We start from the raw sequence: 25,220 nt of genomic DNA on the forward strand, positions 1-25,220 counted from the left end.
TTCACTGGAGCACCGGAATTCTGCGTCAAAAATTATCTCACACTACTGACTATTTTCAGCTCAGCACGTGTTTTGCAAAAGGTACCGACAGCGATAGGTCATGATCTGAGCCAAGGGTATGAGTTCTGTGGTCATATGATGGTTGTGCATGTAAGTTAGCACTTTTTTCAGGTACAAACAACAGCACTACACAAAAATGCGTACAAATTTGCACTAGTTACAAGAATAGCAGAAAATTACCTGTCTTTAGGTCACCGACCTTGCATTTTCTGAAGAAAGATAAAAATCCTAATGTACTACCATGTCCTGTAACTTAAATAAAGTTGAACACTGGCAAATAACCCACGAAAAGTTAGATGTGGTCAATATTTGAGGGATGATCTATTTGACCTGACCTGGGTAGCTGATCTTAGAGGGCCAAAACATCCAATTTGCACAAATGATGCCACATTGATAGATGAACAGGCACTACAAATTCCGTTTCGCTGCGATCGTTCGTTTTTATTTTATTATATATATATATATATATATATATATATATATTATATTTCTATATTTCTAACAGGTAAGGATATATACTTACTTGTGTAACTCAGCCACAGCTTTGTTTTAATGTTCTTTCAGAGGAGATCATAACGTTGCAGAATGCTACACCAAGGTTGAGTATCTGTGCAGTAGACACCTATAAAAATGGGCCATGCGCACATGTCGGATACCCTCTTTAGTGCCTTCCCTCCTGTTGGACACCCTCTCTTCACTTTAAACGCTGCCCGGTGCGCTTTACTGTCCATCGTCACCATCGCCTGCAGTACGCTTTGCCGTCCACCGCCACCGTCCACTTTATACAGCCCGCCTTAACTCGTGAGTCTGTTATCGCCCCCGCATCGCCGCCGCTGTGTTTACCCCACGACGCAACACAAATAGCCTCTCGGAAAGCCCTCTCTGAAGAGCCGGCCTGCATCCAGATCCACCCGGCACTGCGCGGAGCTGGCAGCGGGTAACCACACCAGCCGCTCGGCCGGGGACGACGGGAGGGCACCGGGCCGGACCGCACCACAGCTCGGCCGGAGACGACGGGAGGATGCCGGGCCTGACCGCACCACCGCTCGGCCGGGGACGACGGGAGGGCACCGGGCTGGGCCGCATCACAGCTCGGCCGGAGACGACGGGAGGATGCCGGGCCGGACCGCATCACAGCTCGGCCGGAGACGACGGGAGGGCACCGGGCTGGACCGCATCACAGCTCGGCCGGAGACGACGGGAGGGCACCGGGCTGGGCCGCATCACAGCTCGGCCGGAGACGACGGGAGGGCACCGGGCCGGACCGCACCACCGCTCGGCCGGGGACGACGGGAGGGCACCGGGCTGGGCCGCATCACAGCTCGGCCGGAGACGACGGGAGGGCACCGGGCCGGACCGCATCACAGCTCGGCCGGAGACGACGGGAGGGCACCGGGCCGGACCGCATCACAGCTCGGCCGGAGACGACGGGAGGATGCCGGGCCCGACCGCACCACAGCTCGGCCGGGGACGACGGGAGGGTGCCGGGCCGGACCGCACCACAGCTCGGCCGGGGACGACGGGAGGGTGCCGGGCAGGACCGCACCACAGCTCGGCCGAGACGGCGAAGGTACCAGGCCGGACCGCACCACAGCTCGACCGGGACGACGGGAGGGTACCGGGCCGGACCGCACCACAGCTCGGCCGGGGACAACGGGAGGGCACCGGGCCGGACCGCACCACAGCTCGGTCAGGAATGGTACCGAGCCGGACCGCATGACTGCTCGGCTAGGGAGGGCGAGAGGGTACCGAGCAGAGCCACATCATAGCTCGGTCAGGGAGAGCAGGAGGGTGCTGTGCAGAGCCACACCGCAGCTCGGCCGAGGCGGCGTGAGGGTACCGGACCGGACCGCACCACAGCTCAGACGGGGAGAGCGGGAGGGTGCTGGACTGCACCACAGCTGGGTCAGGAACGGTACCGGGCTGGACCACATCACAGCTCGGTCAGGAAGAGCAGCAGGGTACCGGGCAGAGTCACACCACAGTCGGCCGGGAATGGCGGTAGGGTACTGGGCAGGGCCACACCACAGTCGGCCGGGAATGGCGGTAGGGTGCCGGGCCGGACAACACCACAGCTGGGCCGGGACGGCTAAGGCACCGGGCCGGACCGCACCACAGCTCGGCCTGACGGCGGGAGGGTGCCCGGCTGGACCGTACCCCAGCTCGGCCTGACGGCGGGAGGGTGCCCGGCTGGACCGTACCCCAGCTCGGCCTGACGGCGGGAGGGTGCCCGGCTGGACCGTACCCCAGCTCGGCCTGACGGCGGGAGGGTGCCGGGCAGGACAACACCACAGCTGGGCCGGGTACGGCACCGGACTGAGACCGAGCGACAGCGGGAGGAGGTGCTCCGGGACGGTGCGAGGAGCAGCAAGCAGCCGCTCACGTGTAAGGAATGTTTCGGGCCGCGATTTCACAGCGCTTCAGGCTGTGCGACGAACGAGAGGAACTGAGGAGAGTGCAGATCACGAAGCTGTGCTCTGTCGAGCTCACACTTCTGCCACATTGGGCCATCAGTCGGGCACACGATGAGCAAACGACGGAAACATTATCGACACCGGAAGCTATGTGGATGCAAACATATAGCAGGCAAACAAACGTTGCCATAGGCAACTCCAGACCAATGTGACACGCCATCGGCCGAAACTGTTGTTGCTTCAGAGTTGTCTATTTCCAATATATTTTGAAATTATGGGTAGATAATTCTTTCAAGTGTACAAATGTGGCATATTTCAACGTGATCTGTCAAATTCAGCATTCTGAAAAATTACTGAAGAGTCAGGTGAACTCTTAATAGCGCCCAGGGCAGGAGGACCCCTAGATAAGTCGGCGCGGTAAAGCTGCACGATCTATCATTTTTCAACAGATACATTTGTTGATGGGCACAGAAACATTGTGATCACTGGGGGTAAGTTGTTGTGCATGCTGCCACATCTGCCACGCCGCATGTTCTACCCATTTATGTGCTTCAGCTTGAAACGAAAAAGACTCGTGAACACGGATTCACGTGTATCATGCGATCCATTTAAGCGACTATTACTCGAGCGTCCCCAGCGTTGATTGAGACGTACTGCAATGTCCGGGCTCAAAACCCCAGATGATTTCCTTCGTTCAAAAATACTGGACATAACTGCTGAATGGAGGCCATAAAGCGGCAGAAAACACCATTTCGTACGCCATAATGAGGTCGTCCACGCCACTGCGGTAGTCGAGCACGCCACCGGCCGCTCCGGCAGCGGCGGCACGCGCGGTGTCGGCCTGATGTGCCCTGGGACGGGAGCATGGCGGCAGCGGCTTCGGCACCAGCTCCGGCAGCAGCTCCGCGGGGCACGTGCGGGATCTGTATAATGTGCCTGGGGACGGGTACGCGGCGGCGGCGGCTCCGGCACCGGCTCCGGCAGAGGCGGCACGCGTGCGGGTCTGTATAATGTGCCGCGGGGCGGGCGCGCGGCGGCGGCGGCTCCGGCACAGGCTCCGGCAGAGGCGGCACGCGTGCGGGCCTGTCTAATGTGCCGCGGGGCGGGTGCGCGGCGGCGGCCGGCCAGGCGCCCGCTCCACCATCGGTGTCTGCCCGGTCTGGTTTTTGTCCGATCGGTTATGTGATGAGGATGGCGGGGGTGTCTGCTCAGGTGCCGGCCCGGTCGGCTCCGCCCCGGCCGTTCCGCACCGGCTGCCAGAATTTACGGCCGCCGCCAACTCCACCTAATGCAAGCTGGGATTATGAAGCCACCAAATGAAATTTGGGTTCCGCAGCTAAATGAATGCGGTGGTGGGAGCTTGCTGGCACGGATTGCTTTACAGGCATTTGCTGGCATGTTGCGTTATTAAAAAATGACTGTAGGAACGGCTGTTCGTCTCATCTCCTTTGAGCAACGGAATGCGCCCGAAGTTTTGTTGAGGATTGTGGACTCGATAGCGACAGATACAAGCAAAAGTTGTGTTTCCCTACAAATTACCTGTTCTTTTCTCGCACCTCACAAGGCCCTAAAAATCGAGGAGGAAGGGCTTCGCTGTCTGTTTGAAAATGAAGGCGTCCATTTGATGTACAGCACAAACGGCACTGGCGTGGTTTCAATCCTTCGTGTTTAAGATCTAACAGCATGTGTTTACATACGCGTACGCAACACACCAGCCACTAGAATGCCTACTCTAAATCACATATGATCAAAGCTTTTACAACTAAACGGGATGAATGGTTTCCAGGTCAAACAAGGACATCTGCAGTTGGCTGGCACCACTAATTGTGTCTCTACGGTATATCCACCATGGTCGTGTGGCGAGTGGGGCCCTCCGGGTGACCATGCTGCCCGCCGTACTGCCCCCTGGGTGACTGTAAACCCGTAGCCGTGCTGCACCGCCCCGACGAGTGAGTTTCCCCTGCAGCCGTGCTCACCGACTCTATTGTAGACATTCAGTCCCCAGCTGCTGTGTCACACTTGGGACAGAAGGTGACGCGCTGAAGTCGTGTCTTATAGTGCCCCGGCCGCTCAGACATCCGGCCCGGATCCTGCTGTCGCGACGCTTTGGCATGTCGCACGTGGCCAATAACGGTGCTGCTGCAGTGCGTTGCAGCCGGTGATGTCGCGCGACCGGCATGTGCTAGCTGCTGGGCCTGCCCGTGTTTATTTATGCACACAGTAATTTGGGTACGACTGCGAGACTGTCGTGCATTGTGAGCCTCCGGGGAGCCGCGGGAGTGCGAGCTGTCTGCTGACCAGGTGAAGTGGTTCTCGATTAGATTTCGTGCTGCAGCTGCAGTACAAAGGCCGACCACACGTGGCGTAGTCCTTCGGCGACGGCTGGGTTGACAAAGTCAGCCGTTTAGCCACCGGTGGCTTGAGCAGCGTGCCTTTGGTCCGTGCGTTTCAGGCAAAGATGAGGTGTCTCTGGCTCGTCTTTTCTTCATCGATGACGTGGTTGGTAGTTTAGTCAGCCGTGCTGACAGCGTGCCTTTGGTTCGTGTGTTTCAGGCAGCAATGAAGTGTCTGTGGCTCATCTGCATCGCAGTCGCCCTGGTGGCGCCGGCGCTAGGACAAGGTGAGCGTCCCGTCCGGAGAGCTGTCCGCGGAAGCCTTCGGAAATGGAGCCGAATATTATGATTTGAATAGGTTCAAAACGATTCGAACCCAGCAAATTCTCGAATTTAAATCATCAGGCATTCGAACCCTTCAAATCATTATTCGATACAAAACTGTTTGTCGATGTGCGAGTAAATTGCGGTGAAATATGCTTTTAGACTGATATTTTCTTCAAATAAACTGGATGTGACACGTCAATGTCGGTGTTTTTTTGCGGACCGAGCCCTGAGTCCAGAATTGTTTGCATTATTTTAGTTGCTGTCGTACCTAGCTGCTATGGTTGAAGGCCTTACACCGCTATCACCAGTTCGCCAGTTTACTGTGACAGCGAAGGAAAAACAGCTCTCGTAGTGACTTAAACCGTCGGCGTCGCCACGAATTGTTAGTAAGGGAAGGAACGCTTAGGCGTCCACTCGGCAAGAGGGTCTTCTTGAACACAGCAGTCTGCCACGGCCCGCATGTGTAAAAGTGTATGTGATCTCGATTACACGGGTCGATTTTCAGTTTTGAGGACATCGGTCACCCAGGGTTGTTAATTTTGTTAATTATTGGATGCGGAACAGAAGTCCGGACAGCTTACCCCCTCCCCCTCATTTTTCATCGTATTTAGTCCACTTTATTTTGATTGAATGCAAAATAGGTTTTTGTTTTTGTATAATTAATAAGTCTTTAATTTGAGCAGAACAGAAGTCATGCAGGATTGGATCCAGGGAGCAGGCGCTGGACGCACTGGATGCGTCTCTTCTGATCAGCACGTGAAGGCGCCCCTTTAGAGGCCATTTTAGGGCGCCGATGGCGCTCTTTTGTGACGGTCGTGGGGGGCGGCACGCATCTTGATTGCGGAGGACGGGGTCGGGGTTAGCCATGAAGGACATATGTCATCCCCGTATTTCAGAGCTTTTCACTTAAACCTCAAACCACTGCGTGTCTTATAGCGCTAGGTATGTGAAGTTTATTGCATTGTTTAGCCGCTTACCTGTTACGATTTGTATAGTGTGGTGAGAGCAAGCATGACTTTTTGTTATGAAAGTGGTCGAGACGCCACTACGCAGAAAGATTAGAAAACAGTCTCTGTTTTATGATCATCTTTTACCGACGTTTTATGCAGTGCTGCAGCCAAAAACATCGGGAGGCCAAGCCAACATTGGGGAGGGGGGGGGGGGGGGTAACTCAACATTGGGGAGGCTAGGGCCCTCACAAAAGAACGCACACTGATACCCGTGCGTTCATCATTGCGTAAATATGATGCTTCCCAAGAGTGTGGCTTGCTAGAACTTGGACCGAGAAATAGTGGATCAATGCCTGACTTGGCTTATTTTTTGAGACCCTTGCCGCGTGGTCTGGAAATAATATAGTGTAACGCCGATTTCTTCCTGGAAGTAATTACTTTTTAGACTAATACCGAAAAGAATAGTTGTGGTCGCAATTATTTTTTTAACAGCGCATAGAACCAAGCAGTCTTAGTTATGACGTTAGAATACCGTAGGAGACATAGATTACCTTGTCACGTCTTTGACTGCGTCTACAAAGGCCAAAAATTTGATGCCTACACAGACTGGCACCAGCGCTTCTTCTGTTAATTGGTTTGATTCAGAAATGCAACACCAATCAGCCAAGAGCTTATGAATTCGGTTGAAGCCTGGCTAATTCGGTTTTTTAAAATCGGGTGTTCAAATCCACTCTGATGCTTCATAATTTCGAATCAGAACATAAATCCAAATTCACCCACCATCGGATTCGTGTCCCAGGGAGTCCTAGGATCACACAGTTAAATGGAATTTCAAGCTGAAATAGCCATCTTGAAGACCTCTTGGTGAGTTCACAGTCCTGCCCTTTTCAAGACCTACGCCACTCCGGTTTCTGAGCTATGCGCCCACTTAAAATGGGGAGAGTATTTCAGGAAGAAAATTTGAAGATCACCTTGGAATTCATGGTGCCATAACGTCATCATTCAAATCCTTGCCAATTCATAACCTCTGCCGCGATCAAGTCCGAGAAAAAATATAGCGGTCGAGTCGCTCACATCTGGCGTTCGTGACGATTTCCAGACAAAAAGGCTGTCAACTGGCTCTCAATTAATGTTCCGCGAGGTTCGATGACGCAATCAAACAATGACGCGTCGAGGAGCATACTTACTAAACAGAGACATTTCTAGGTTTCATCGTGCGATATCCTATCCAGGTGGCAACTTAGACTGTTATCTGAGGATGAGACGTAAATAACCGTAATTTGGCGTCGTGAATATATACCTCATATTTTGATGTATTCCCCTATCCTTTACTGCGTATTCTTCAGGGTCACTGACTGGTCGTTGACTGAAGAACCACTCTGTGTGCATCTCTTGTCAGGAATCAACGATGATGCTGACGATGAATTCGCCTAAACGATAATCGCATTCGTCAACGGCTTGCCAATAACAGCTATACATACCCGGTACTCTTGCATGCTTAGCATCATCGGGCCTCTGATCTGCCCATCTTCCCCCGCCACTGCCGCGTCGTTTACGACCCCAGTTGCCGGCTCTCCGCGCCTTGGCAGTTGCTGCCGCCTCCCTCGACACTCACCAGCCCTCGCCCTTAACCGGATGAGAGCCCGGCCAGCGGAGCCCTCCGCCCGCCCCATGCCACCTCGTTGTGCTGTATAATGGCAATATGGCTGGCTGCGCGCATTTCAACCCGTCGATTTGATTACCGCTCTCGCATTCGGCGCGGCGTGACGAGATGCGATACGTGTTAGCATCGACCGCGGCGGCGAGACAACAGAGGCGCCAGCGGCGCGCCGGGGCCGGGCCGGGCCGGGCCGGGCCGACAGAGCCTGGCCCGTCTCATTAGCGGGCGCTGGCCGCGACGACAGGGCACCGCCGGACGCCATGCTGGCCGCCGCCGCAGCGGCTCGCGGCACCCGGGACTGGGACCGGACCGTCCGAGGGACCCCGCTGCGCGCTCGAACATCGGTGCCGAGAAGCCCCGCTTGTGAGGGTCTGCGCCCTCAAGACGCCGCGTGTCTGACTGCTGCAGATGGATGACATGATCAACACCACGCGACGCGTGCATTGCTATGTCCAGAGCAAGGCTGCAGCATAAAGTCCGTGCATTGAACACCATTACATTACGCTGGCCTTTGGTAGCAACTGCTTCGCAACAAAAACATTGCTAACATGCTTTCTTCGTTGTTGTTAGGGCTGGAAATCGCTTTGCGACCAACTCATGGCGGCTTTAAGCAGCAAAACAGAGGGCGGGCTCCCCAGTCCCCACCAATTGTGTCCGCAGTGCATGACAAACAGGCTTGGCTGAGAGGGCCTGGTCCAAAAAAAAACTAACGGGGTGTCTTCCTCTCGGCGACCCCGCCGTGCTGCGCTCGGCACCACCCGGCGCAATTTTCCAGCCGGCCGGCCACCGAGCAGCAAAAAACGGCCGCCGCGCCCGGCCCAATCGCGTGCGGCCGGACGCGCGCGGAATGTCCAGCCGCTGCCGGAGCTGAGACGGCCGCGGAGGCGACGTGCCGTGGGGAGGTAGAGCCGACCGGCGCCCTGCAGCGACGGGTAAAGCGAGGAGGCGGAGACGGCCGGCGCTCTGCAGAAGTGGTGGGAGATGAGCAGTAGTCTGAAGTCGGGGAGACGGTAGCAGTGGCTTTAACCTCGGCGAGATGGGGAGAGGCTCGCATTGGAAGACGCTCCGGAAGGATGAAATCTGTATGAAGTAAGTGCCTCTATGAGATGAAAGCACTGACTCATACCTCAGGGATTTAGTATGCAATCTGCAGTGGTAGGCACCAGATGCGACAGTCTGTAATGAAAGGGCAGGTATCTCAGCGAACATTAGCGGGTGTCTGTGAAGACAGGAGGACAGCTCGTGCCTCGTGAGGATGGGGTACGTGTGACTCACCTCTCGGAAGATGGTGGCAGTGATTTGTATTTGGGAAAGCGGGGAACAGAGGCTCGCACGTATGTCGCATGGGTTAATTCAAAACAGGTTGGCTAACTGGACGCAAACCATAAGCCCCTCCTTAAACAGTCCTGAAGCTTTAACCTTTTGTTATATTGCACCACGGGTTATGGCACGTCAACAGCCTTCAATCTTCAGAGCATTTACATTGACAGTGATGCTTTCCCCTCGTGATTCATACAGAATGTCAAAAAGTAATCCCGAGCGGGGGAAATTTTTTTGCAGAACCATTTTTAGTAGACTATTTGCCACTACGTAAATCATCCGGTAGGTGAGAGCCAGGGACGTCCCCGCTGATGTGCCGGCATTAATTTTATTGTGATAGTGGTCTAACTTTTGCGTTTGTACACAAAATACGTGTGTGTTGAGGCGGTCCATGGAGACTGGCATGGACGAGTACGCAAAGCTTTCTCATGGCCGTTGGAACTAACATCATCGCGAGCAAAGCGTCTTTAGAACAATGGCTGGTCGAACCCCACGAGCGGTCGCATGAACGCACGTACATGAGCACATGTACATGAATGCGTGCACTTCAATCGCTTTGCCTATTTCTTTGTTCTGACATCTTCGCATTAATGCTTAGTGATTGCTCACTTTTGAAAACCTCCTAAAGTGGCCATATGATACGTTGCTCTCCAGGCACTTGCAATTCATTTTTATCAACTGATCGAAGACAGACCAGCAACAACCAAAAACCGAATCAAATTGAAGTCCACCAGCCAGCCACGCGTTATTTCTTCGCTACCGCGCAGGCCGCCGTGGGCGCCGGACCAGCAGAACCGTTGACCAAGACCAGCAAAATCAAACCCAATTCCACCAGGTTGCGGCGATGCGTACCACGATCTGGCAGCATCGTAGCGGTACCAGATATACGACGTGTTTTCCAGCACGGCTGCGCATCGACACCCAACGGCGACGTTCTCCCAAAGCGCTGCTAAGTTACTGACTGCTCTGAGGAACAGAGCCCGTCCAGAACAATTAGCCAGTGCCTGCTGATAGCGAATTAAACGAGGTTTTGTTTATTTGATCCGAGTTGAAAGATCTTCCAAATGCATGCGTTCAGGAAAAACACGAGAAATCAAAGCTGGTTGTATTCTACCGACATAATCCTGATGCTATAACGGTCTTCACAATTACATCATTTGTGGAGAGCATAAAACACTACGTACAACACCTCTCAGGTGCGCCTTCCCATAGAATTAACGTTCGCATGGAGTTCTATCACATCGGAGCATCTGATAGACGCTGTTTCGTCATCAAAACAAGATCTTTGCATCTCAACATTATTTAGGGGCACTATTGAAATTTACAGTTAATACAGTAGTAATGGCCTCGTTCCGCGGAGAAGAACCTGAGGAATGGAGAGATAGCTGCGTTAATATTTCGGCAACATGCCTTTATCGAAACAACAGCAGAGGCTGCTGTTGTTATCTTTTGCTGCTGTTTCGCCGAAGGCATGCTGCCGAAATATCAACGCATCTATATTTCCATTCTTCTGGTTTCTCTTCGAGGAATAAGGCTATTTCTACCGTCTTTTGTATGTAGATAATGTTCCTCGCAAACGCACCCGACAACTCACGTAAAATGTTCAGTTGTTTCAGTAAAACATGACTTTGTACATGTTGGGGTGCATTTGTAAAAATAACCTGGAGGGCTCAGCAGGAACAATTGCTAAACCTACCACAAACCAAACACTAACAAAAAAGGTTTCTCGCCGGATTGACCCCAGCTCTTTCCCAAAGCTGAGACTGATAAAAATAGCATCCCTAGAGGCAGGGGTGTCACTTTGTAGGCTTTCGGGAGCAGGCGGCCCCCCCCCCCCCCCATTCGTAATGAGCAAAGAAAGGAATACTGATCCGATGAAATGCAGCAAGTCACTGAACTGCTGGTACACCAGGCATCTAAACACATCACTATCAATATCATCATCATCGTATATCACAATCATCACTATCACATTGGCCTTAAATGCAAAGTTATTCCTCAATAACAAAACAGTTTTGGAGCTGACCAATTGTTGATTCAATTTTGAAAGGGACCCGAATAAGATCGGCCAACATTCGGGAAAGAGTAGTATTAGGAGTAGGTTAGGGCAACTTGAATGGCTCTGTCCCCACCACAGCCGATTTTAGAAAGTTGCACCCCGGTCTCGAAACTTGTAAGCGAGCCACCTAGGCCAGGGAAACCTGAGGGCGCGCCACGGATAAAATCATTAAGGCGCGGGATCACCAGATGCATGTCAGTTGGCATTGGTGGTTACCCCCTCCCCACCTCTCGCTTCTGTGGTTTCGTGTTCCGAGTCAAAGATGCGTTTCCATCAGCATCTAAACGTAGCGGAGATCTGCCGCCCGCAGAACAGTTTATTGTCTTTATATTCTCCACAGGCTAATGAAACAGAGAGAAATGGCTACGCTTTCATTTGCTAAGTCACTTTTTACACTCGTGTGTCACGTGCCACTGGCCACCGATGCTGAATATTTTGCTGCAGTGCCTCGGTACCTCCCGGTTCAGCTCTCCCTGGCTCCCCTGACCAGACAGGCCCCGGAGCTCCCCAGCCGGGACAGAACTCGACGGGCGATATATGACCTGTGTCATCGCCCCCGGCGCGCCGGGACCGAACACGGTGACTTAGGCCCGCTGAGACGTCGCCGGCCGGCACCAATCGTCGGCAAATCCGGCGGACGAGCGGCGGCACGAAATGTCACCGAGCGGCGCCGCACCGGCGGCCGTCGGGCGCTCCCGCCTGCAGCGTTGATGACTCGTGACGGCTTGGCTGATTGCCGCCACCTTCTCGACAGCCGGGGGCTCAATATCGGCTTATTCCGCCTGGCCTGCCCGCCGCCCAAGTGTTTGACTTTCTCGGCTGGCCGACTCCGCCGCTAATAATCACGCTGGTATCGATTCGACTTCGAAAGGTCGGCGGCGGGTGCCGGCCGGCCGGCGGTCGTGCTCGGCCCACCCGAGCCGCTCGCTGCCGCTCCGACACAAGTCACGTACAATGCACAATTTTCATAGATGTCTCGCATCTGCTTGCCAGCCACGATCGCCGTCCAATCTCGTTCCGCTAGAAAATAGTAGGACTGCGCTGATTAAATGCGGCGGCGGGGCGGGGCCCTCTCCGGCAGCGGCAGGCGCTCTCGCCACCGCCGGCTGCCGGCATCACAGCCACGGCCGACGGCAGAGGAGCCGCGCAGGAATGTGGCGATTGGTGTGCCGGGAGCCTGTTTTTGTCTGTCGAACGATGCCGCTCAGTCAGGGGAATTCCATTCCTGGTCGGGGGACTGCCGCAGACAAGGCGAAAGGCGCCCGCCTCCGACGGCTCTATGCAAATCGGCTATTAACCCTCGGCCGCCAGGGGTGGAGGAGAGGGCCAACAGGCTTGATCGACTGTGAGGCTTTTTCTGAATAACTTCTTCAATTGCAAATGCATCACTCAGATTCTTCAGTACTTGACTGGGTGTCGTTTTTCCCATCATTTCACTTTTTTCTCAGCCCCTTTTCCAAGCAGGTCAAGACTTATAAGTTCCTTGTAGAGCTCAAGTCAGTTACAGTTCTTTCCAAATCAAAGATGCATTTCAGGCATTGACAGTTTGGATGTGCTACTATGTGTTTTATTATTAGAACTGAGGGTGTAAGGGTATTGCAATTATCCGCATCCATCGAAATTATTGTTGATGAGCGTCGTGGTCAGAGCATTTTACTGAATTTATCAGGTCCAGGGCGTGGTAGGCCGGGGACATGTAAAACAGAAATATCGCCGCGGTTAGTGCGGACGTGCTTTGTTGGTCTTTTTCCGTTTTTCAAATAAATTTGCGTACGAGTACTTAATTGCAAGCAACACTGACCTGCCAAAGCTAAAACAAGGGCATGACGTTAAATTATTGGCGCCTGAGTGCAGCATTTGAAGTCCACATCCTTCCCCTGGGAATCATAGCGGTTGCAACATGAGTCCTATGCATTTCGAGCGTCTTTGCCTGGTCCTGGTCTTCACTGCGAACATCTGCATGCTGATTATACTGGCATACATGTAAGACCCTGTTACCTCGCTGGAACAGGCATATCTCCTGTATACGTTTTTGTGCCGTTTATCTCGTCCTTGCAATGTGGATGGCTATCATACGACACATAAGAGGCCTCGTTTGCAAGTTTGATTGTGATCTGCCGCAGTTGAAATGCATCATCCAAATAATTCCGATCTGAAATTTTATCTGAATTTAAACTGCGCTTGTCCGACGATCGTCGCGCAAATAGCCTCGTCGCATACTGTTTTACAATACACAGCTTGCGTGATCCCAGCGATCTAGCTGGACCTCAGGGGTCGCAAAATTTACTAAAAAAAGGAAAAGGGACGCTTTGACAGCTTAGAAGACGACAAGTACCTTGGCCGTTTCTCTACCACCTCACCTTGTCCAGCATGGCAACTACGGATAGTTGGGACAAATATTGTTTACTCCAATGGACATTTCACCTGTGGTAAAGTTCTCATGATCTGACAGGTCCCTCACTTATCCCAGTGTAACATATGGATCTATCAGACATCAGAGGTGCTTACAAAAGTTACGTTTTGCTTTCATGTTTGTAAATCCTACCGGCAAGAACACTTATTTCCATTTCCGACATTACCCGCATACGATTATTTTCATCAAATGGAAGGTCAGTTATTGAACTGAGGCAAAAAATAACCTATCTAGATAGCTTAGATTACGAGTGACGCACTACTTTTTATCATGATGCTCTATCTGTCCTGGTCCAAAAGGCAGTTTCAATTGGAGGGGGTGGGGCTGTCAGGCCCCATTCGTTGGGGCCGGTATATAGAAGTAGTCACGTCAGGTGACCAACGGTTAAATGGTCTTTGTCGGCGTCCAATGGTGCCTGGCGGTTGCATCATCTGCCTGAAAACAGCTCCTCGTTTCCAACCGCCGCTGTCCCGTCTTCAAAGGGCATACCGATTGGCTTCATGTCAGCTGATCGATACGAGTGAAGGAGCACGGCGGCGGCCGCTGCACGCGGCCTCGGACCACGTGCGCGGGACAGCAGGTGCCCGTCGCTGGACAGGTCAGCTGCGGTCGATATCGGAGGCTCGACGGCCGACCACGCCCTCGCCGTCCACAGGCGCGACCTGTGCCGCCCGGCCTCGGTCGGGCTCGTTCATGGCAGCGGGGCGGCAGGCGCACTGCCCGGCGGGCGGACGGCCGGCGGGCAGACGCCTGCCCCGTCCACGGGAAAGGGCAGACGATCGTCCCCAGCCGCTGACGAGGCAGGCAAGCTGCCTGGAGGCTGCAGTAGTGTCACATTCCATGCCCTGAGATTTAATGGAACAGTGGGGTGGAACAGCGCCGAATTCTTTATGTTACACTGACATGACATGACATGACAGGACATTGGGATGACGTTGATTGGCGTATTGTCTACGACCTTAAGTCAAATACCGTGCAAGAGCTTGAGCTGCTTTAGTTAGATGGCTACGCTTAGACACGCGTGTACCTGAGCTACTTCAACGTGTATAAATGCAAACATCACACTTCCTTCCATGGAAAAAAACCAACTGAGGCCAACGTACCAAGCATTTGTTTCTGGCATGGCGATTTAACAGCTCATTCCGGAGCGCCACTTGCCAGCATTTAGTCAGGCTCCGCTCGAGCCCCCCTTTTAAAACGCTCAATGGTCCATTGGCGACAACGGTAGGCAGCACGCCTTGACCGTTGGACGAGAATGACCGTTGGCCATTCTTGCCGGAGGTAAGCCCGCTGTAATAGCCACATACATATCGCATGTTTCCTTTTTCTACGATATTTTCTCGGTTCTACGAAGCGGAGCGCAGAATGGATGCATGCAACCGAGCTTCTGCGCCCCGGCGCCTAAAGCAACACGACCTGCCAGACAGAACAAACGGCGCCGTTGCAGCCACCATTGAGTTCATCTATCTACGGGAGGCGGTGCGGGAATGGCGTAGCGAACCTTGTGTGTTTGGGCCTCTCTGGGCTCTCCTTCTAACGATTTCTTCCGGAGCCCCCAGAGGCCAGGGAGCTCGCCTGCTCTCGGCGGTGGGCACAGGCAAATGGCCTGTGCCGGAGCCCAGTGCCCGCCCGGCGAACGAGCACATTGTCCGAGTCTGTGTGCCTGTGATAGCGCCAGGACTGACCCCCAGTATCCACCCAGTCAGCGGCCACGCTGTCGCCGCCCGCGTGCCTGTGATACGTCTGGATTAACCCCAGTGTCCGCCCAGTCAGCGGCCACACGGCCACCGCCGCGTGCCTGTGATAGTGCCTGGATTGACCCCAGTATCCGGCCACGCTGCCGCCGCCCGCGTGCCTGTGATAGGTCTAGATTAGCCCCAGTATCCGCCCAGTCAGCGACCACGCTGTCGCCGCCCGCGTCCCTGTGATAGCGCCTGAATTGACCCTAGTATCTGCTCAGTCAGCGGCCGCACTGCCCGGAGCTTGTGGGATGTTCACCCATCTCGGTTTCCTGACCCCGGTAGGCGCAGGTGCTGCAATAGGCAAATACATACGACCCTCAAGAAGAGCGGAGGGGACCTTTTCGACTGAGATGCTGTTACATGCGGCGTTGACCGGTCTATACCAGTCAATGGATTTTGGGCCTGCACCCTCACGCACACGACGGCCCGTTCCGGAGAACCAGGGGCCTGTAACTTACAGATGGGCAGGGGGTTGAGAGTGGGGGATGGAGGGGAGGGGGGCGGACAGCAGCGGTCGTTTACCTTAGAAATGGAACCACAGTGATTATGAACTAAATACCATTTGCGGCCAAAACAGGCAATAACAGTTATGGTATAAATTATAGATAGCCACCACTCATTGCTTTAATTGCACGAATGAAGTAAGAGACGCCTATGGGCAGCATGCCGTTTTGCTGTATTAAGCGTGACGCAGAGTCTGGAACCGCAATAGGGCGCCGGGAGACGACGAAGCGTGACTTGGCTGCCTCTGTGCCGATTGACACAGTTAATATAGTTATTGAACAAAGCACCGCGGAACCAAACCAAGGAGACAGAAATAAAAGAAAAGGGGAGATTGGAAGCTCTTGAAAAAGAAAAAGAGAGGGAGACGAAGCAGATGGATAGAGAGGTGGGGAGGAAGAAAGAGGGAGAAGTAAAAAATGAGCATGGAAACTAATGAGTCTCCATTCTTAACAATCAGGCCTGGATTTATTTCATAACTGCTTGTTGATGACTGTAGGCGAATGATGGATTGTGGCACCACAGAAGTAGCATTTCTTGATGTGCGTACGCGTGCATAAGAACAGCCATCAATCTTGCGATCTTGAAATGTACGGTGGTGCGAATTAGCGCCTGGACGGTCAGTCGGTTCTAGATTTTTGGTCGCTGGCACTTGTAGCAAAAAATAGCGCCTTCTAACTGAGGTAATTTTCACGCCACACAAATATCACCGGGCTCAAATTACTTGGTATTGACGGAAGGCTAAGCTGTTCCGTGTGGTGAGATGCTTTGAAATACTGGAAATGGTGTTCTGCCGTGCGCCTGTTCGCCAGGGCCCAAACCGTGGCATATGTCCGCAGTCACTCGACAACACGCTTGCGACTGATGGAACCTGATGGACATTCTGCATCTGAACGCAAAAATGAATGTCTAGAAATGAAAATGACTACCGATGGATGACCAGTGTGGAAATTCACTCGTATCTGGTAATTGTTATGTCTTTAGCATAAAAACCAGTAAGATGCCTTGAGGGGTGTAAAAAGGGCAAGGCGATAGCCTATGTGAAAGTACCCAATTGTGATCATGTAGATACTTTAAAGGAGAGAAGCTCACTGATATAGTGCTCTTTCGCCGATTCACGAGTAGAACTGCTTGAAAACTGGTGACTGTAAATCTGATCAGTCTCTAAGCGATTTGAATCGAGGGTGCCGATAACTCTGTGCTGCCGTGCGGATTATGATCGAAGTAGATACCGATAGGTGCATACGTAGAATCAGTATGCAAAATGTAAGAACCTATTTTTTATTCAGAATTATGACTTTATTTTTATGTTTTGTCAGACATTCATGTTCCATATAGCTAATTATTAGACGTCTTCAATACGCATTAATGTGTTAAAAGACTTCCAAATATTATCAAAAATTGGTTCAAAGCTTCAGTATGTATCAATTTCTGAGCAAGAATATCATTGTTCTCATGGAATTCCACTAAAATTTAATAGCTAGGCTGGATCGGATCGGAAAAGATAGCACTATTCATTGTGCACCATGTTTATCGAACCCAGAAAAAATGCGATCCGAAACGAGACCTTTTATGCACATGTGTTTCTTAAGTCTATGCCTTTTGGTTTCTCTCAGATTCTAGGATAATGCCAGGCTGGCAACGGTGGGAATCAGTTGGAGGCGTTGAATGCTGGCCGTACTATTATTGCTTAAATCGGCGTCGAGCGTAGCAAGGCCTGCATTGAGGATCATCGAATTGAAGGATCACTCATCGTGCAAAATGCTTTGGTATGTAGCCTCTAAGTGCTGCATACTTGTGAACATGGACGCATACAAAGAGCAGGAGTCTGTATTGTGGCGTCTCTGTCAATTATGCCACCGGATCTCTTCAACAGTTTCAAAAGTTTCGGTGGGAGGATGCCTGACATCATAACTACCTGTGCAGGTGCGGTCTTGTCTGTTACTAGTAAATCGCAGTTTGATCAACATATCCGACTTTGCCGACATTTTAAATCTCTTCAAAGCATTTCAGGCGGCAAATCGCTCGTAAAAGTTGTGTCGCTTATAACCAAATTGTTGGGAACTTTTTAACGGTTTTGAAAAGTTGCGCGCCGTAATCCTCCGTGGAAACGGTTGTTGTAGCATTTGATCTTTTTTCAGACTTGCATGACGTTATTTTTGCATCATGGTGTGGTACAAAATTACAGACATACCTGCACTGACCTCTCAACTGAAAATCAAATATCTCCCAAACCTATATGTTAACTTTTAGAAAGCGTGAGGGTCTCACCGGGCCAGAATAAGCCTTCCAAATGGAATCTGTTCCCGATAATATATAATAAGGCCTTCTCCTGAGGGTGTTGCCCCAGGCGTGACGCGCTTGGTGCTATTTCCTCCCCTTATTTTATAATCATATAGCTGAGGTTCGGACAGCCGAGAGCTACGCCCCTGCAGTCGGACCCGGGCCCGACATCACAGTCGTCGGGGGATGGTGCTCCGGGTCGTCCCGGGATTAATTGGACCATTCAGTTAGCGGTGGAAATTATGAGCCCCAGCGGAGCCAGCACATCTGTTTCGCTGTCCAGCTGTTAGAGGAAGCTACAGTCCCCCTCGGCCCGATAAAGCCGGGTCCCGAGCCGGGCGGCGCAGGCGGCGGCGGCCGGCGCTCCGTTGCCGACGGTCGACGCGCCGGAGCTCATTAACACGTCGCCGTCCCGCCGTCGGCCCCGCACACCCGTTCAAGTGAGATCAGCCGGCTGTGGGCGGGGGGGGGGGGGGGGGGGGGGGGGGGAGGGGCAGCTATCGGAGATCCTTGCCCGCATGGCAACGGACGCGGCCGCCGCGGGTGACGGCGGCTGACCGTCGGCCGGTTAGTCGGGCGCGCCCGAATCCTAGCGGCGACGTAGAATTACCACGAACCAATACCACCCGGAGCTCCATTTGGTTGTAATTACCGCTGATGAATGCAATTTCGTTTTGAAAATGGGATGTGAAAGTTCCAGACGATCGATTCGTGGCATTCGGAGATTTCTGGAACACCGAGGTTCATATTTCATTAGGGCCCGTCCCTGACGTCGATTTATCTCTCCCTTTCCGTCCCGAGTTACTTCCAAAACACATTGCCATCGGCGAGAACAGATCGTCCGGAAGACATAGGTGTCAGATCATAGGCAACTGATAGCTAAAGCGATGTTGACTGTCGCTGCCCGATGCGAGACCAGGTAAAAGGACTAACAGACCTGATGTACGCAGGAAAGGCGTTCATCTCTTGGTTTTTCGACGCGCGGGGTCAGAGTTGTTATCCTTATGGAGAGTTATCGACGCATAAATATATGTCAAAAGGTACTGCTTAAACGACGTTGGAGAGCAGACAGTGGTTTTGGACAAGCATGAACTATTCAAACTGCGCTTATGATTACCAAGTGAAACAATAAGGTGGGACGATCACGTTATAGGAAAAGAATGGTAAAGATCAGGTTTATACTAACTACACCGCACACGATTGATGCAGAATTTAAGTGTTTACAAGCCAACACGTGTACGCGCATGCTGGGCAGCAGCCCAGAGATGGAGTGCTCACTGTGGAGACATTCTGCTGTCTCATGCCTTGAAACATAAACTGCATAAATATTTCCATTGTGTGAATGTGACCTCTGAATCCCACATGGTGCTGAGTTGATTATGGAAGCTCCGAGCAGCGCGCTGAAGTCATGCTGTTCGTGTAAAATGTTCCGCGCTGCATGGACCTCTTCATATGAACGCATTGGGCTCCAGCCGGACCTCTGACCTTTTGTGAACCCTGTTCATTAGCTTTGAGGCCTGTCCTCGCGTGAAACTGGAACCGTTGCCGACCGAGCGCGGCACATGGGCACATTTTACAGCATATTTCAGGGTCGTGGGGCTGGCGGTGCCACTACACCGCTCGCTGTGAGGCGACTGACCGCGCTTGAAGCTGAGCCGACTGTTGCCTATGCACAGTACTAGTATGAGAGTTTAGGCAGGCGCAGTTTGCCAATGCTTCACTGACCCCTCCCAATACACATCGGAAAAATAAGGAAATACGGGCAGAGGAAACTTAAAAGAACGTTGATGAACACCACGCACACCAGGCACCTGAGCCCATCATGCTAATTTTGTACCACATGGTACGCAGCAGGTGTTTTAGATGCGCTTGATAGAAAGAAAAGACATTGAGCTCCTGGTTTTTCTACGATCTATGACATGATAGCACAGATTACAGGCTGTGTATGCATAGCATGTCACCTGTGCATGACATAGCAGCACGCATGACAGGACCACAGCTTGAACCGTCGAATATTTCCAACATATTCAATGTTTGCTTGGTAGTGTCGCTTGAACAGCACCTGCTGGAATATGGAAGGTCGATACCTGTCTGCACATGAGCGGTAAGCTAACGGTGCCTGACATGTTTGACATGTCAGTTCGCAATGTCAGGCTAGGCTGTGAATGGTGGTTGGTTTTTCACGAGATAGAACCTGGATGAAGACAGAAAATGCATTGTAATGTGCGGTACATTTGGGGGCAAAAGGCAATCAGGCTTAGGGTCCAAGGCTTTCATGCGCTAACCAGAATACGGCTGGGAAACTACTTACCGCGAAGATCAAAGTCAAGGACATTACAAAAAAGTTACGAACATTCCATCCCAACAAGCTCTCACGTCCCAACATCCAATGCACGGTGCTAATACTACCTAAATGATGCTGCCTACCACGACGCTAATGCTACCGATGCTACCTTAAGGCTGTCCGAAACACAGGCGGTTCAGCCGAAATGTTTCGATGGCACATACCGAGGATAAGGACAGGAAACGTTACCAGCGGGATCAGTCCGCTGACCAACTTTTTCTTCTTTCATACTCGTCGCAACGAATACACAAACCATTTCGAAGCATAAATAACGTAAGCGACGCTGCCCAACCCAATTCCCAAGACGATTATTGTGTGTTTGGCATCGATGAAGGTTACGTATCAGCAAGCTGATTTCTTGAGATCCGCGTTGTGCCTCGCTGTTGCTAAAATATATACTTCAAAGCTAGTACTGATGTCAATCTGATGTCCATTTCGTTGTCAAGTTTTACCGTCAAACTTTTACAACAAAGTAGTTCTGATGTCAAGAACGCAACTTAAAGCTACCGAAACCGGTTAGATATCGGATGCTGTGGCGAGACAGGTCCATCTCATCGGCCCAGCACCTCAAACGAATTCTAGAAAGTTGGCATGGAATCGCGCGATCGGGTGGTATGGTCAGGGATCACACAACAAGCACTGTGTAGCGTAAGCTCTGATCCAAGAAATCCATCTTTTCAAAAGGCTTGGATTAAATCTTTAAAAAACAGTGTTACCCAATTCAGTATGTTTGGTGAAAAGTGACACCTTTACGGACCACGTGGCTTCGCAGTTTTGATGTCTTTTCGTAATTTCTGATTTCCATGCATGAATAAATTTGGATTCCAATGATTTTGGTCTTGTTCGGAGTTTTAACGAAAATGTCTCGGTGTCCATGACACCTTTTGCCGAGACGAATTTGCCGCACTGCTGCAAAGTTAACGGAACTGCTCTGTTGCCCGCCAGATGGCCGGACGGCGTCGGAGGCGGCGTCTGCAGCTCTCTCCTGGGTCATGTCGCAGCGTCGGGCGGACGGCGGCTGGGACTCGGAGACGGCCAAGGCTGTGATCGCCGTCTCCCTGGCCAACTCCAGCGCCCTCACCGGAGTCGAGCGCCAGCTCACGCTCAAGCAGCTCCAGATCCACTTCCTGGTGGACATGTGGGGGTAAGAGCGCCCACTACGGTCGCGGAGTGGTGTGGACGACCCCGTCTTCGGGTGTGGACCGACGGCACGTCTCTGCTGACCGTAGCCGAGGTCAGGCTCCCATGACCTAGTCGGAGGCCTGACCTCAGCGTCGTGAGGTACCACGCGATGGAACAGGTCAAATGCCCGTTGGAAATGATGTACTTACATCACCTGTGTTCGTAGTATTTGTCAGTGAATTAGGAGGTAGTGATATTTACTGCAAAAACAGCTGAAATGCAAAGTGGACGGGTTGCCACTGACAGCTATCAGTGGGCGTTGTGAAGCGTACCCGAAGGTTTTCAAATTCAAATTGGCTGGCGGTGGAGGGCGGCCAAAGTCATGACAATTCATGGCTATGCTGCTAGTACTTGCTTATGCATCGACTGTGCGAGAGAAGGTCACGCTTCTCACAGACGGGGACAAAGTCGCGTCTACACCGTTCAAGCATCGCACAACATCTCTTGTTCAACTACTGACGAACACCTCAAGCCTTCTGGAAGCACTGCATGTTCCAATATATATATATATATATATATATATATATATATATATATATATAAAACAGCCCACGGGTCCGGGTCGTGTTATGTAAGAACTCTGTCGGGAGCGCGTGGGGTGCGAGTTCGGTCCGTAGAGAGAGAGAGAGAGAGAGAGAGAGAGAGAGAGAGAGAGAGAGGAGAGAGAGAGGGAGAGGGAGAGGGAGAGAGAGTATATTATATATATATATATATATATATATAATATATATGTGGCCACGTGCCCATGGGTAGTTGATCAAGGATTACACACCCCTTGGCGCATAATAATTTGATCATTTTCCCTGCTTACCCCGACGTGCGTCACCGCGCCTCTGATGGGAGTCTGTTGCAAGGAACACGGCTGTTGACATGCACCGGTGACATCCGACACCGCGAACATGAGCTCACCGTGACGGATCGCAGACCATCCGTAGAGTACTGAGGGCCTGCGGAGGCCCGGCCTCGTGTAAGCACACGGACGGAACTCGCACCCCACGCGCTCCCGACAGGGGTCCTTACATAACACGACCCGGACCCGTGGGCTGTGCAGCCATGCAGCATCGCCCCCGTGTGCCAGCAGATGAACAGCTGCCGTCCAAGGTCGCTCTCGGATCCGACCAGCAACGAGTTCAGCGTGCCCTACCCAGTCAATCGGGAGTCACTGGCCATTGCCGTCCCAGTCCAGCGGCCCCACAGAAGCCGTGTAGATCGCCTGTCTGTTAAGCTCATTGTGAGCGTCACTACCACGTGTTGTATAGCTGCGCTGATGTGAAGCTCCCACTGTCATGTTATAAATAAATACGTAATTCATCAATGTTCTGGGCTAACATGTCGGCTTGTCCCCAAAAAGAGCCTCGTTTTCCAAAACCCTGTTGCTCCCACGTTCGGATTTGATGAAGTTTTTGAATTGTCTAGCAATGGCAAGGTGTAGAACTGCTTGCTGGCTTTCACAATCTCATGTGATTTATTCATCCTTGCTACTCGAGTAGCGTCGAAAAAACGGGGCACCACTCTGCTCAGTCTAAGGCATCCGAGTGTGCGTTACAGGACGGTTTTTTAGAGAGCGGGTGCTGGGTCGGCGCCGTGATGCGGATGATTTCCTTCTTCCCCAGACCCGAGGCCGTCTGATTTTTATCTTGAAACACTTCAAGCAAAATCTGTGCGAAGAACAACAAACAGCGTTCTCTAAAAGGGGGACAATATTCAACTGGAAAGCAAACATAATCTTGCCAGGAGCATGCCGGCACGCACTCGTAACGTGTCATAACCCGTAACTCGCACATGCGCTGCACATGCGCGTAGCGTAAAAGGCTGTCAACATTCACAGCACAGACCCCGAGTTGCAGCCCGCCCGATGCCTCTCCGTGTATAGGGGTAGGCAACGCGGGTGGCCGGCAGCGACGGTGATCGACGCCAGTCGTTGCCGCCATCACTGGTGCTCGCTTATCTTCGCCCCGGGGAGCGAACAGTAAAACCGTACATGATCGTACCTGAAAGGTGTAAGTGGTGAACGTCCAACGCTTGGCTACAGGCTGGCATCGTGCTTGTCGGCTGTCGGCGGGGTTGACGCGTGACTGCCGAATGTTGCCTGCTTTATCATGTTTGACTGGCTGTTAGTAAAGCAGTTGCCTTTGATCGCGTGAGAGCCGCCGACGGTCTCAGTGCCCTCTCGTCACGTCACTTCCCCCGTAGCCATGGTAGCTACAGCACGTGGAGTGGCTGTCATGCTGATTAATTATGACCACGACTATCAAAAGCATGATTTTATAGTTTAAATTGTTTACCTTATGTCAGCGGTTTTGGTTATTTTAGTTGTATTTTAGTAATTATGCAAAGGCATAAGCACACCTATGCTCGAGCAAGCTGCATCAATGCACAACTGAACTCATCGAAGCACTATATTGTGGAGATTGACGAAAGCTAGATGATTGGTTGATAGTGAATTTCAAATTCAACATGGCATCAAATTTGTTTCGCGAATTGGCTGTCACTTGCGGCTACTATTGAAATATCTGACCTTGTATTTGACCGAGAGGTGGTACCCATTTCCTTCCACACCTCCACTCGATCGTCTCCAAGACCGAAGTATTTCCAGTCGTTCTATACTCCTTTCAAAGAATTTGATTGGACCGGGATTGAATTTCTAAGCATGGGTGGTGCTGAAGGGAGCGCCAAGAAGTCGGTAATATTTAATGTTTCTATTACGATGTTTTTCCAGCGCTCTCTGACACGGTAGAGACATATTGGGACTTCCAAACTACTCCATTGTTGTAAACAAACTAAACGTCGTCCCAAGCCGAAAGCAAATGTAGCTTGAAACGAAGTTAGAGGACTGGTGCGAGGCTGCAGTGGGCCAGGTAGTATTCAGCAATGACACGGTGGGCGGCAATGGCGGCGGAAATTTACTCTGCGTAACTTTTGCTGTCAAGACCCCTTGATTTTGGCATAGAAAAATTCGCTTCCTATGTGGACACGGGTGCTTTTAATGTTTCCCTCCGTAGAGGCATTGAATCGAAATGAGTCAAGCCAACAGCGCTCGCCCACACTGTTCTGCTTACGTCCAAATATTGCACCGACACCGTGCACCGATTATTTTCCGAAACAAAATGTTTCCGTTCATCTGCATGATGAACAAGGGCCTCTTTATGCTGTTTCGCCATTGGCAACACCATACGGGAGTGTAGTCTGTCATCCACTTGAAAGCTTCGAGGCCCTTGCCAGAATTTAAAGAGAATCGAAATGGAACGTCGTCAGTGGAACGAAGCTATACAAATGTAATGCGAGTTTGATCCTGGGTCTCATTGGTATTGGTTCAGCGATGGAGAACTTATGAATACGTTACTGGTCTGAATGCGGTTCTTGTTACTGCGCTATCGATGCTTTTGATCATCAAGAAGTATGGACTGAAGCATCGCAAGTCTTAGGACCCCGGAGCGCAGCAATTCCCACCGGCAGATATATGACCGGTCTTTTCTTCGCGCCGTACATGGAGCCTTGCTTTCACGGTGTCATTGGCGATTTCTTTCCCGTCGGCCTGGTGACGCGTTTCGGAGTAGCTTATTGCTTACTATTGCTGATCCGCTGCACTTAGACATCAAAGTTTAAACAGTCGCCTTCTGCGCAGTTGGTTC

General features: G+C 51.9%; 1 protein-coding gene across 1 annotated transcript in view; it reads left to right on the forward strand.

The window, feature by feature from the left end:
• LOC119112597 (uncharacterized protein CG3556) overlaps positions 1-25,220 on the forward strand; it is a 50,233-nt gene that overhangs the window by 7,353 nt on the left and 17,660 nt on the right. Inside the window, exons 2-3 of the mRNA XM_037236817.1 lie at positions 5,028-5,094; positions 21,352-21,550. Coding sequence (XP_037092712.1) covers positions 5,034-5,094; positions 21,352-21,550 — 260 coding nt within the window. The 5' untranslated portion in view covers positions 5,028-5,033. The remainder of the gene's footprint in view (positions 1-5,027; positions 5,095-21,351; positions 21,551-25,220) is intronic.

This window comes from Pollicipes pollicipes, unplaced genomic scaffold (assembly GCF_011947565.3).
Source record: "Pollicipes pollicipes isolate AB1234 unplaced genomic scaffold, Ppol_2.1 Scaffold_7261;HRSCAF=8764_pilon_pilon_pilon, whole genome shotgun sequence".
NCBI lineage: Eukaryota > Metazoa > Arthropoda > Thecostraca > Pollicipedomorpha > Pollicipedidae > Pollicipes > Pollicipes pollicipes.